Source organism: Pseudonaja textilis, chromosome 3, assembly GCF_049901715.1.
Source record: "Pseudonaja textilis isolate UNSWEBS1 chromosome 3, rPseTex1.2, whole genome shotgun sequence".
NCBI classification, from domain to species: domain Eukaryota; kingdom Metazoa; phylum Chordata; class Lepidosauria; order Squamata; family Elapidae; genus Pseudonaja; species Pseudonaja textilis.
In genome coordinates, this window is record NC_141992.1 from 101,556,477 (window position 1) to 101,569,405 (window position 12,929).

General features: G+C 34.8%; 2 protein-coding genes across 3 annotated transcripts in view; one reads left to right on the plus strand and one right to left on the minus strand.

Annotated features, from left to right (window-relative positions):
• Window positions 1–12,929, plus strand: part of ANKRD45 (ankyrin repeat domain 45) — a 24,437-nt gene continuing 11,508 nt past the window's right edge. The window contains exons 1-5 of one of the 2 annotated variants that reach the window (XM_026703363.2): window positions 1–116; window positions 398–709; window positions 5,780–5,947; window positions 10,602–10,696; window positions 11,670–11,808. In XM_026703363.2, the coding sequence (XP_026559148.2) occupies window positions 5–116; window positions 398–709; window positions 5,780–5,947; window positions 10,602–10,696; window positions 11,670–11,808 (826 nt within the window). In that variant the 5' untranslated portion in view covers window positions 1–4. The remainder of the gene's footprint in view (window positions 117–397; window positions 710–5,779; window positions 5,948–10,601; window positions 10,697–11,669; window positions 11,809–12,929) is intronic. The other variant, XM_087930486.1, reaches the window with a different exon arrangement.
• On the minus strand, window positions 7,353–9,168 carry TEX50 (testis expressed 50). The gene is made up of 3 exons (XM_087928708.1): window positions 9,148–9,168; window positions 8,326–8,622; window positions 7,353–7,765 (listed from the first exon to the last, which is right to left on the minus strand). The coding sequence occupies exons 1-3, from the start codon at window positions 9,166–9,168 to the stop codon at window positions 7,505–7,507; spliced, it is 579 nt and encodes a 192-aa protein (XP_087784834.1). The 3' UTR covers window positions 7,353–7,504.

Sequence of the window (12,929 nt, forward strand, 5' to 3'; positions counted from 1 at the left end):
TTCTATGGCAACGGGGTTATTGCTTTTTTTTTTTTTTTTGGTGCTCTGTTCAGCAGCCCGGAAGTATCGGGGGACTCGGGAACCTCAGCGAGGTTCAGATTCTAATGCTGGTAAAGGTCATGCCCATTCACGCCATCGCTTTTGATTCAGTTTTTGTTTCACTGATGAGTGTACTGTATATATAATGATTCTGTACTCTATAATTTCAAAAATACGGTTGAAAATAATGTTGACTGGAAAAAAACAATCTGGTGAAGAGTATACTGATCTAACTGTTCTGGAAATGTTTTGGATAAAAAGATGAAGTTTTTTGTAGATGGAAATGATACTTTGAATCTGTACAAACCACACTCCATTCTGTTCTTTAAAATATTTTTCTTTTTTTAAAAAAATTAAGCTAATCTTGTGAAGATGGAACCCTTGGAAGAAATAGTGGCTTCAACAACAACAAATGAGCATGAGGATTTGGGACCTCAAGAGGAACCAGCAAATCCTCTCCTGAGGGCTGCTTTAAGGGGTGATATGGAAGAAGTACAACAGATTTTTGAGGACTTGGAGGATCCTGATCATGAAAAAGCAAATAAGTTTTTAATGGAAAAGGATCTTCTAGGGAGAAACTTACTATTTGCAACTTGTATGGTTGGTCAGAATGACATTATCCAATCCCTGGCAAAATATGGAGTTGACCTGAAGGATAAGACAGTCAGAGGTACATCATGGTCTAGATATTTTGAATTAAGCATCACTAAGATTCTAGGAAAAGATCCTTTTAAGAATTATGTCAGTTTATATTTTGAATTTGAAAACTGACTTAGTGCTTATAGTTATCTTTTCAGTTAGAACTTTCTGAACTAAGCCTTTATTAGTCCTTCAACTCATTCTTCTTTCCTCCTCCTTTTCCCCCCCTTTTATTCACTCATGTCTAATTCTGGGAGACTGCCTGGATCAGTCCCTGCAGTTTTGTTGGCAACGCTTTTTTAAAAATTGTTTTGCCATTGCCTTCTTCCTAGGACTGAGAGAAACAGACTACAGGTAGTTCTTGACAACCCTTAAAAATTAGGATGGTGCTGACAAAAGTGACTTTTGACATCCCCATGGCCGTGTGTTCAAAATTCAGGTTCTTGGCAACCGACATGTATTTATGATTTTGTACATTCTAGTAACAATTATGGTTGTAAGTCAAGGACTATCTATAGCACAATTCACCCAATTGGCTTTGTGCCTAAGGTGGGACTAGAACTTACAGTTTCCCAGTTTCTAACCTTATGCTTTAACCAGATTGGCTCTCTTTCATTCTCTATTTTTATCTACTGGTAATTTCAGCTTAACCACAATTTTCACTTGTGTTGTACCTTTTTTCTCCCACACAGATTCTCAAACCTTCACCACAGAATTTGCATATAGTCATCTTTAATTCCTGGTTTGGGAAATGCTAACTCTCTTTTTCTTTCCTTGGTTGTGAATCTACCATTTCTCTTTTTTTTGTATATATAAAGTTTTATTAAGGTTTATTACAGTATAAAGTATAATGGAAGTCTTTAATCTTAAAGGAAAAATCTTTTTATTCATTTTAAGACTATAAACGTTTCTTTAAATATCTTAAATTTAGATATAAATATCAATATTTACAGTAGTTATGAGATATATTTATATTTATAACTAAAATCAATTTTATGTAGTTTTGTGGAGAGGAGATGGTCTCTGTCTGGCATAATTACCTCCTATGTTGCTTCCTTCTGTTCTTTACCTTTCTTTTGTGATCAAAGAATATTTTTTTAAAAAAGAAGCTTTTTGTAGGTCAACTGGTATCTCTTGGCCAATTCATTAAGACTGGAAGATTTCAGCCTCCCCAACAAGCAGTCCAAAAATGTAAATTATAAATTTCAATGTCAAATAAAGTGGCAAATTCATAAAAATGATGACATAAGACTATAATTTTTTAAAGTTTAAAGTTTAAATTTTTTATGTTTCTCCAAGAAAAAAGTACTTCCTTATTTTAGCTCACCTCTGGCAACCCTCCTCCTTCCCATTCAACATCAACAATAATGATATCCCCCAAATGGTTAGCTCTTCAAAAAGGAGTAACAAGCTGTTTCTGAAAAGAACCTGCTTTTACTTTTAATAATAATAAAAAAGTGTTTAAGAAATGAAAAGCATGACTCCTTGTCTGAAAAACAAATACCGAAATGGCAGCTTTTTCATCAACAAAGTGATTTTGACCCACCTTTTAGCTTATGGACTTCTCACCTGACTACCTGGGTGTGCTGCTCCAGTTTCTTTTCAAACTGCTGCTGCATGAAGGATATATGGGGTGATTCTGGGACTTTCTCTAATTCAGAAGAGTCATATAAAGTTAGGGAACTTGGTGCCCTTGTCTGTAAATTGAAAAAGCTTCAGTCCAGAAGGAGCATTCCAGACTGGTGAGTCTTCACTGGAAGTCTGAATATACCATTTCTATAGCTCCATGATCCTCCTAGAAACTGCCAGAATTCCCGGCCAGCATTTGCTTGGCTTCTTTCTCTCCACAGTCCATTAATTCATTAGCTCCCCTATAATGTTTCCACTGAGCAACTTCTTCAACCTAATTTTTCTGTCTGAAATACTTGTTTCTTCACTTTATTATTATTTTTTTGTAAATTTTATTTGAGTTTTCACAAAAAGAAAGAAATACAAATAAAACATCTTTTTTGAAAGCAGCATAATCCCAGGTTACATTTCTTTGTACAGACGCAAATTCAGGTTCATGCTCATTTTTATATTCTATTCCATATCTTATTACTATTTTACATTTTCTACATGGCTTCTCCCCTCTTTTAATTTTCTCAATTTTATTTTATTTATTTCATCTCAATTCAAATCATTATATTTATATTTTTGTCTGTCCTGTTTCAATTGTCTATTATCTTTTCTCATTAAACAAAATTTCTCCTGTAGTTACTGATTGGAGTATGACGCCTTTATATCTTTCCCCTAAAGTTATAACACTCAATATAATACATAACTTCTGTTCGGATTCTGCTTGGTACATTCTTAAACTACACACAGTATTCTTGAAAAAAAATATATAAATGTATATAATTAGAACAACATTCCATTCCAATTCAATTCTATCATTAATATTAATATGCATTAAAGTCTTAACATTTTTCACATTACTTTTCAATTAAATATCATACTTCTATGGAAACAATTATAAACTTTCCATAGTTAAATCCCCCCCTTCACTTATATTTTATAAAACATTGACTAATTAAAATGTTCCCGTTCCTTCCTAATTCAATTTTCTCATTTATTTTATTTCATTTACTATATTCACAAACATTTCACTAAATTACACTAACTATTTTATTCCTCATTCTAATCATATGTTGTTTCCAATTTTCTAAAATTATTTCTATTACAAATATAACAATACAATCTTATGTACCTTTACAGAATCCCTTTTTCAGTTAGATTTTCACCCATTATCTCTAAATAGGTCCTGTTTCTTTATATCTTGCTCCAGACCTTTGTAACTTCTTTTCCTTTCCTTCTTCCCTCTCTTCTTCTCTCTCCCCTTTTTACCCCTTTGTCTCTCTACCTCTATTTCCCTCTTCTGTATTCCCCTTTTCTGTTGCTTTCCAGCATTATACTTATTTTTTTAATTATTTTTCTTTTCTTTGGTTGTTTTTTTTAAGTCTTAAATTCTCCATCCTCTTTCCCCGCTTTCCTTTTTCTTCCCTACATAGAGTTACTTGTTCATTAAAGATGGCTTCTTCTTTGTCCCAGTCTTCTTGTTTTGCAGTCTTTTCTTGTTGTTTCTCATAGTTCCAGATCTCCATTTCTAAGAATTGAAAAACGAAGCCAAAAGAACCCTTCCCTTCTTGTGCATCTTCTTTGTGCTTTTTAAGTTCCATTTTCAATTCATCCAAAAGTGATGCCATTGTAAAAATTTTTAAACAACCACCCAATTGATTTTAGTCATTCAAATATAATAACCAAAAATCCAAAAGTCACCAAGTAATCCAAATACACGCAAGCTGTTTCTTTTTGCTCTTTCTTTTTTTCCCCACTTTCTCTTCCTGGGGTTACTATTTAGTTGCAAAGTTTCAGTTAAAATGTATCTTTTAGAAGTCTTACTGAAATTTTACTTTAGATTCTTTTAAAATCCAGACAGTCTCTCCTCCCTCTTCCAGATCCTGCCCTTATTCTTTTTCTCTCCCTTCCTGCTTATAGAAGAAAAAGGTTTTAATGTCCAGAAATCTTTATTGTCCCTTTGGCATTTAGTTATATTTTCAGCTTAATTGCCTATTGATGCCAAAGCAGATTTTTCCAATTTCTTATTTAGGTCTCTTAGTTGTCAATATAAGGAAGGAGAGAGAAGGGGAAAAAAAGGCAAACCTTTCCCTTTTCACTTTCTTTCACTGCTTCCGACTCTTCTTTGGGAGCGATGTTATTTCTTGTAAAATTTAAATTCCAGGGTACCTTAGTTATTGCTTTTTCAACTTAGCCCGGTCAGCCAAAACTTTCACTTCTTATCTTCCTCCTGCATATTCTTTTCCGGTTGAGTTCTTCTTTGAGGTGGCCATTTCTGACCACCGCTCCTACCACCTTCAGGAAAGGGAGTAATGGGCAGCTGAGGAGGAGAGATGCGGCTCTCCTCAACTCTGCTAGCGGTCTCCCCCCTCTTCACCATCTCTACGGGGTGGCTTAGCCCCGAAACCAGCTGGCTCGGGGCGCTCCAGCGGCGAGCCCAGGCAGAAACCGCACACGATCGCGGATTCCTGTCTGTCGCCGAAGCCCTTCAAACCATGTTTCTTCACTTTATTAAAGTCTACGTACCATTCTGAAAATTTTATTTCTCTATCAATCAAATGCATATATGCATTTTTGTAAAAACATATGAACAAGAATAGATGGTTAAAAATAAGCTGATAGTTTAAAGCAAGGGTCTTCAAACTTGGCAAGTTTAAGACTTGTGGACTTCAACTCCCAGAATTCCTGAGCTAACATGACTGGAGGAGGAATTCTGGGAGTTGAAGTCCACAAGTCTTAAAGCTGTGACGTTGGAAGACCTCTGGTTTAAAGCAATGTTTCTCCATCTTGACAACTTTAATATGCTTGAATTTCAACTCCCAGAATTTTCCAGCCAGCATGATGGAGGATGTCAAGATTGAGAAACATTAGCTTAAAGAGGTAATGTATTAATCTTTTGATTCTAAAGACTGAATTCACAGGCATCAGAGTTTTTACAGAAAATAGTTGGCAATTCTGTGGATATATATTGTTGAGATACATATGATTAGGTGAAAGTTTATGATAATCTTGGATTAGAGAATATTTTAAAATACTGAGTTGAAGGTTCGTTACAAAATTCAGTAATATGACAGTTAAACATGCATGAGAATAAAATAAATGCTTATTAAATAGTTTAACAGGGAACAGAGAATAAGATTATGAAGGCAGCTTTATTTAATATGTTAATGGTAAATGTATAAGGAATGCTTGTGAAGATACTCAGTATATGTTTGTTTGACACTATACATATGAAGGTACCTTTATACCTCATTTAGCATATTATTTCTTATTCCTTTTCTGTGCTTTGCATGTATGTTCTACATTATTTAAGCATTGAATCAGAATGGCATTCTGAAAATTGATTGACCACCTAGCATTAATCTGATTGTTTGCTAATGGGCAGTTGAATTTTCTTGTATATAAAGGAATACATTATGTAAAAAGTATTGCATACGGATATTCTGTGCACAGTCATGTATATTGATTTGGTTTGTTCTCTCAGGTTATACACTTCTTCATTGTGCTGCAGCCTGGGGTCAGTTAAACACACTGAAAACTCTGGTAGAGCTGGAAGCTGATATTTATGCAACTACATTCCGGGGTGAAAATGCTAGAGACATTGCAAATCGATATAAGCAAACAGAGTGTGCTGAATTCTTGGACTGGGCAGGTAATATTAATAACTGTTAAGCTTCTTTGAGATGTGGATTTAGCTTTACAGTACTCAGATCAACTGAATTCTGAACAAGTACAAATATCAAATATTTGTAGTATATCAATTATATAATAACAGTTATTTTCATGGAGCAATTTATGGAGAAGCTGTTTTCTATCTAGTATATTGTTGTTGTTTTTTAAGACAATTTCCCCAAATAGTTAATTTGTGCTGCAAGACATTAATGATAGGTCAATTCACATGAGGCTGTTTTAAAAATCGGAAAAAGTATATTAGGACATTGCATTTACTGTAGGTAGAAAGGCTAAATAGCTGTATTCTACAAATGAAAACTCATATACCAATAGTGTGCTAGACCACATAGAGCCATCTATTCAAATTTCATAGGAGAGAGACAGAAAGGAAAAAGCAGGAACCGAAACATCCTTTACAATACATGCAAAATAAAGTCAAGGAAGGAAAGTAAAAGCTCTTAGCAAAAGGAATCCCTATACTGTCTTTCACTACAGGCAGTCCTGGACTTACAACCCTTTGTTTAGTGACCGTTCAAAGTTACAACAGCAGTGAAAAAAAATGACATAACCATTTTTTTCACTTACAACCATTGCGCCATCTCTGGTCACAGCAGAACCATAATTCTGGCTTTGATCAACCAAAAGATGAACATGTGACCATATGGGTCATATTTGGGGATCTTTTAGGGTGAACCTTAGACATCACTCAGAACTTTAAACATCACTAAGTGACCAGTTGTAAGTCAAGTCAAGGACTTCCTGTAGTGATTCTTTTCTAATTCTTGATGATTTTCTCATTTTGTGAGAAGTGTCTGTACCTGTCCAGAACTCAAAGAAAGGATAATTTCTTATCAAGTGGTCTTCAGAGCCAGAAATTTAACTGATCACCATACAAGAGCATTAAAACAAAGCAGGTAAAACTGTCTTGAGGATGATCAGAGGAATGGGTTCAGAGGCTAAAGAGTAAAACAAAGGTATCTTTTCTTTTGATATTTGGGCAACTTACATAAGCTTGACTTTTAGCTACTGAACCACTCAGCCATCTTCTAATTCTTTTAGGATCACTTGCCTTTTGTCTGTTCTTTGCTTGCCTGTTTTCCCTGAGCAGAAATCATGTCAAGAGAAAGTTGGGAAGAAAGGATTTTTTTCCATCTTTTTTTTCTGTCACATAGAATTAAGTGTATCTGAAATCCAGCCAGCATAAAGAATGCTGATCTGCTGAAACAGCACTTTGCTTTCTGTGAAAAGGGAGCCTTTTATTAAAGATCAGTCCCAGTTTTATATAACAAAGGTAAGATCATATTGAAGACTCATTGCATTATCTACCAAATACAGTCTTTAATTATTCATACTGTAGATGCAAATCACTTTGGTTTGACTTTAAAACAACATTTAATAGCCCCTTTGTGTCTTCTTTAGTGCAATCCATAGTATTCTGCACAGAATCTAACTCTTGCCATCTTATTGGATTAGGTGCAACACGCCAAATATTCAGTAAGAGCTGAATATAGGAAGGAACAATTTTTGGGCGTATATATTATATGCTGTCTGCACTGGAGCTATGGTTGTGCAGACAAACTGGGAAAAGCTGTTCGTCTTCATCATATTCATCCTTTCTTATCTTTTTGTTTAATTTACGGTACTTGATTTCTTTTTTGTGATGATGGGTGACACGCTTCATGTATTTCATCATCTTGGAAGTGTTAGTCACTAACTGGTAGAGCATTTTGTTCATGTCGTGGCTGTAGTCGTCATTCACTTCTGTGACAACCGATACGGCTGTTGTCGGGTTCTCTGGCTGTCAAGTGGAAAAAAAATTGCAAGCATGTTAATGTTGTTTTAAACTTACACATGATAATATAGTGGAGATATTAGCATTAAAGTAAAAAAAGCTTCGTTTTTATATCAGGAAAGTAGTTTTGTTTTGGATTTTTGCCTAATCACCAAGGTTCCCTCTCTCCAATATGCTTCTCATTGTCTTGAATTGTTTTGATTTTCTGACATAAAAATATCTGTTCCTTGTCTTTAGTCACGCGTGCACACACACACACACACACACACACACACATACATACGTACATACATACATACATACATACACTGTACATATATTGTGGAGAACCAGATATGCGAAGACCAATCCAATAGCATTCCCACTAAATCTGCTTCAGATAACTGGAGGACAGATGTTGGGGATGTGAACCAGATGAAATAATTACATCATCAGCAGACTGCATTATTTTTATTTGATAGGATTCTGAGTTAGGGATAGGGAATGAAAGTTAGAGGTCGGGAAATGGTATAATTGGGAAAGGATGAAGCATCCTCTTCATTGCACAACTGGTATCCAAATCTTACCTTTATGCTTTTTGTCAGTTTCAGTTTGGGTAAAAGGAAGTGTACAGCTAAAGCTATAGCTATGACAAGTGCCACTTTGTAACTAGCATATAATACTTCTAGGCACCCTTTAGATAGTCCTATGCCAGTAAAACACTGGTATATGCGACATATTGAGTTATGAAAAAGGATAGATTGCTCTTTAGTCACCAATTCCAGATCCTGTGGAGTCATTTCCCAAGCAACCCTTGTCCAGGCTGGTCGTTCACAAAAACCAAGAACATCTTGCATCAAGAAGATAGTCCACAAAAGGAAAATCTGGAAAGAATGATGCAGAAACATTTTATGCTATTTTCAGGCAAAAATGTCTCTATGTAATGGATGTTCCTTGTGTAGGAGTTGCAGCAACTGGCCTTTGAGATTCATTATGGATTGCCACAAAAGAATCTTAGTCAAATAAATCCTTCCATGATAACCAAGCTTCCTGCTTGGGCATTAGAGAGATTTGAATGTGGTAATATTAGCCCATCAGGTGTAAGAAGATTCTGTGATGTCATAAAGGAGCTCCAGATCTTATAGGAAAGTGTCTATGAAGTCAATAAGAACTGAAGGAAATTGTTTCATAGTAAAGAAACGTAAGGCAAAAAATACAAAATTTCTAAAATTGGAAATACCTTCCTACTCTTAAATGTACAATTATCAAATTATTAGCTGTAGACATGTCTTGTCCCTCGTTCCAGTACCATTATCAACACAAAATGCATATCATATAATTATTTATATATCTTTTTTCCTGTTGATTCTTGCATTTCCTTATCCATGTTGGGAATAGACCTGTCATACTTGTTCATTTAAAAATGCCATTTTTACAGTTGATATCAGATAAATAGTACTGTCAACTTGAAAAATCTGGCTAATCAATGCCATTCCTTAGGGAAGAAGGTAAGGTGTGTTATTTAATGAAAATGCATCCAGATGCTATGAAAAAACCTCAGCCTGCATCTGAAATAATGAGAAAATTAATAGTAATATAGAGATATTTGAAAACCTTACTATATTTTGTACTAAAAATTCCCATGTTTAAACATACACAATGCATTTCCTAATTCTGAATAAGGCATTTCTAAAAATCATATCCTAGAGTGAATATTTACTAAAAATCATTGATAAATGTCATTTTATTAATAATAAGTTGTTATTTTCTGAGTGTAATAAATTGTTTTGGAGTGTAAGCTACTTTAATTGTAATAGAAAAAATTAAATTCGATAAAATTTTAACATAGAAAGATGTTATAGAAATTCTTTAAATGATTATGCTAAGTATCTTCCCCAAAGCAGTATAAACATCACTTGAGGTTTTATTAATTTTGCTGCTCAGATGATACCCTTGCATTATATTGGTTAGATGGTGAAGGGAGAAGACACACCTCCCATGATTTATACATACCTTGGGGTATATATAAAGGAAAGAGAGGGGGTGAAGAATAGAAATTAAATTCTATAGTATCTTTGCTATCCTATACTTCTTGCTCATTATACTAACTACCAGGACGTGGCCCGTTTACATGACCAATTTCCTTCTATTTGGTATATATCAGGTATAAATAACCAGACATTTGATGGGATTCATGCATTCATTGAAGTCATGGACATTTGGACTTATAAAGGAAGGGAAGGATGTATGGAAGCATAAAAGAAAAATCCATAAATGGGGTCATGATATAACATTTGTAACTCTCTGTCCTGAGACCTTAAGGGAAGTAGATTATTTATACATTCTGATAGATTGCCGATGTTATCATGTCTACAAGGAAACCTAGATAATGAGATTACAGCAAAAGGAAATTTACCATTTTGAAGTTATGCAGAAGTAAAAAAAAAACAGCAGGAAAGACATTGGTTGACATTGCAAATACAATTAGAGACAATTCAACAGGAGAAAGGCAGACAAGCAGCAATAGATGCATGTGCATTCTTGTCAGCTCCTTTAAAAAAAAATCAATATTAAATGGTAGAGACAGTTTTCATCAAGATTACTGCAGAGTGAAGGCAGTTTAATCTTTCACTTTTGGCTGTGTTCCCAATCAAAATATACCCTCCAACAATTGCTTTTTTCCTAGAAACATCTCATATAATTTACTCTAAAATGGATTGCTCACTAGGAACAACGGGAAAAAATGAAAAATCATGAAGATGCACAAAATCTAGTTCAGCTTCAGCTGTGATAGACTTGCTGTCATACAGTATGGCAGCATTTCTTGGATATTCTTATGTTTCTTTATTCTCTTTCTTTTCAGAGGCCAAGCAGAATTTACGCAATTTAATTTCCCAAATTCAGGCAACAATCACTGATCCTGAGAAAGTTCAGGGAAAACTAAATAAAGAAGATAAGGTATATTATTTAATAATAATTAATTATAGGTTTATGTTATGGTGAGTTTCAATTTGGCTAGTATAATCTAAGGCTGATCCAAATGAGTGGTATGTTTGGTATAATTAAAAATACATGTTTAATGCCAAAACATATTTGATAGTTACTGACTCATGGCTACTGATAACTTCTGATGATCCTATTGATGATCCTATAAAAGTATTATAGGGTCATCAGAAGTTTTATTTCCAATGTCAAACTACTACTTCAGTCTTTTGCAAGGACTAAGTAGGAAGAAATGTCACATGATATAGGGGACCTTTAGCTAACATTGCCATTTCCAAATCTCTTTAAATCAAGATTTATTGGTGACTATAGGTAACATATATTCTGAACAATTAATTGTTATATATAGCATTTTCGTAAACCACACATGGCTTTTAAAATACAATAAAAAAGAACAAATTGTAGTAAAAATATTATCTACATTGTTTCACACAAATAAATAGCCTGGAACTAATTGATTATAGTTTCATATATTAATTTCATAGATATTTAAAAGTGAATATATGAACAAATACTTCTTTATATTGGAATATCTCTAGGAAGTTCAGTATTTGACTACCAAATTTTTGTATCTGAATTTATGCATGGAAATTTAGAAACATATTTAATACAATTTTGTAACTATTAACTATTTCCCAAATGTTTCTTTCAAATACATCATATATCCTAGCCTTTGCTACTTGTCTGCCAAAAGAGTGGCAGAACAAATATGCTAACAATGTCACACTTTTATTGCACTGTTTTTGTTTGAAATTTCTCATGAAGCCTAATATGTATAAATATTTTAAGATGTAAAATAATTTCCATTCTCTGAAATCATTCAAAAGTTACTATACCTTACATGTCTACATTTTGGCTAGATTACCTCTAGTGCTGGTTGCTAAAATGCTTTTTTCTTTGCCTATACTCTTGTTTATTCTTTGTGTAGACAACCTCCATCAAGGCCTGTCAGGCCAAGTTGGACTGGCTTGAAAATACAAAAGAGCCTAATACACAAGACTTTATTGATCAGAAGCAGCAGTTGGAGGACATAATGCTTCCTATCTTCACTAAATTGGCTGCACCACGTGAGTATTTTAAAGCTTATTTTTGGATAAAAGAATTCTCACATTTTTAGTTACTATTTTATTTTTCAGGAGGTGTTTTCTGCTGTCCTATGCTAGGTGTTGAATCTTTGCATAATCCAGAATAAATTTCTTTTAAGAGATTTACCTCTACTGTTTCTTCTAACTTAATTAAGTTTACGGAAAACCTCACTCCTTCCAATTCATTCTAGGTCCATGATGGGGGAAGTGGCAAGCAGAGCCATCTCTCTGGGCATGCCAGCCGTCGCCTGTTACTCTTCCGGGTTCTGGTGTGCATATGTGTGCTGGCTAGCATGCAGTTTCCGGTGTGTGCATGCAAACTGGCTAGTTGATCTGTGCGCGTGCATGCCTGCCAGAAACCGGAAGCTCAGCTTCACAGTGCGCACATGCATGCCGGGGAGCTGCTTTTCCGGTTTCCGGCATTCCCCCGTACACACGCATGCCCTTCCATTTCGACACTCAGTGCCAAAAAGGTTCACCAACACTGTTCTAGGTTTTCCAGTGCCCCATCAAATAACAAATCTATGGTGGTCCTTGCATACCAACCACAACTGGATCCAGTCACTCTATCACTAAGCAAAACATTATGTGACCATGTTGGACTGTTGGACTTGTTTCTTCCACTGTGGTTAAACTGATTACTGCAGGTCATTAAACGAGACATAATGTGACCATATCTTGTCATTTCACTTTGCATTTGCTTGTTGGAAAGCATCCAAATTTCGATCACATGATAGCTGAGATGGTACAGTTGTCATAAGTGCAAGGAGTGGCCATAAAGTTATTTTGCCAGTGCCAAAGTACTTCAAACAGTTGCTAAATAGGCCTGTTAACAGGTTTTTCTGGTCTTTGGTTTTTGACAAACATGTCTTCAGAAATTTTTGGCAAATAACTCTAATTTTGCCTCATCATTGTTTAGAAGTCTGGTCTTTGTCTAGATCTACAGCAAACTTTATACCTGCCCTGATATTATTTCTGGAGAGCAAGGGTTTCTTCCTGGTACACCCCCCCGCCACATAGATCCAATTTACACCACTTCTTTCCAATGGTAGACTCATGGACTTTGACATCAGTAGTAACAAGATCTACCTGTAGAGCTTGTG

Excerpts from the sequence above, each read along its gene's own strand:
- TEX50 (XM_087928708.1), bottom strand. The coding sequence starts at position 9,168 with ATGGCATTTTTAAATGAACAA. Across the intron at positions 8,623-9,147 it reads TGGCATTTTTAAATGAACAA|ATTTTCCTTTTGTGGACTAT; the intron begins GTATGACAGGTC and ends CATTCTTTCCAG. Across the intron at positions 7,766-8,325 it reads AACTGACAAAAAGCATAAAG|CCAGAGAACCCGACAACAGC; the intron begins GTAAGATTTGGA and ends TCCACTTGACAG.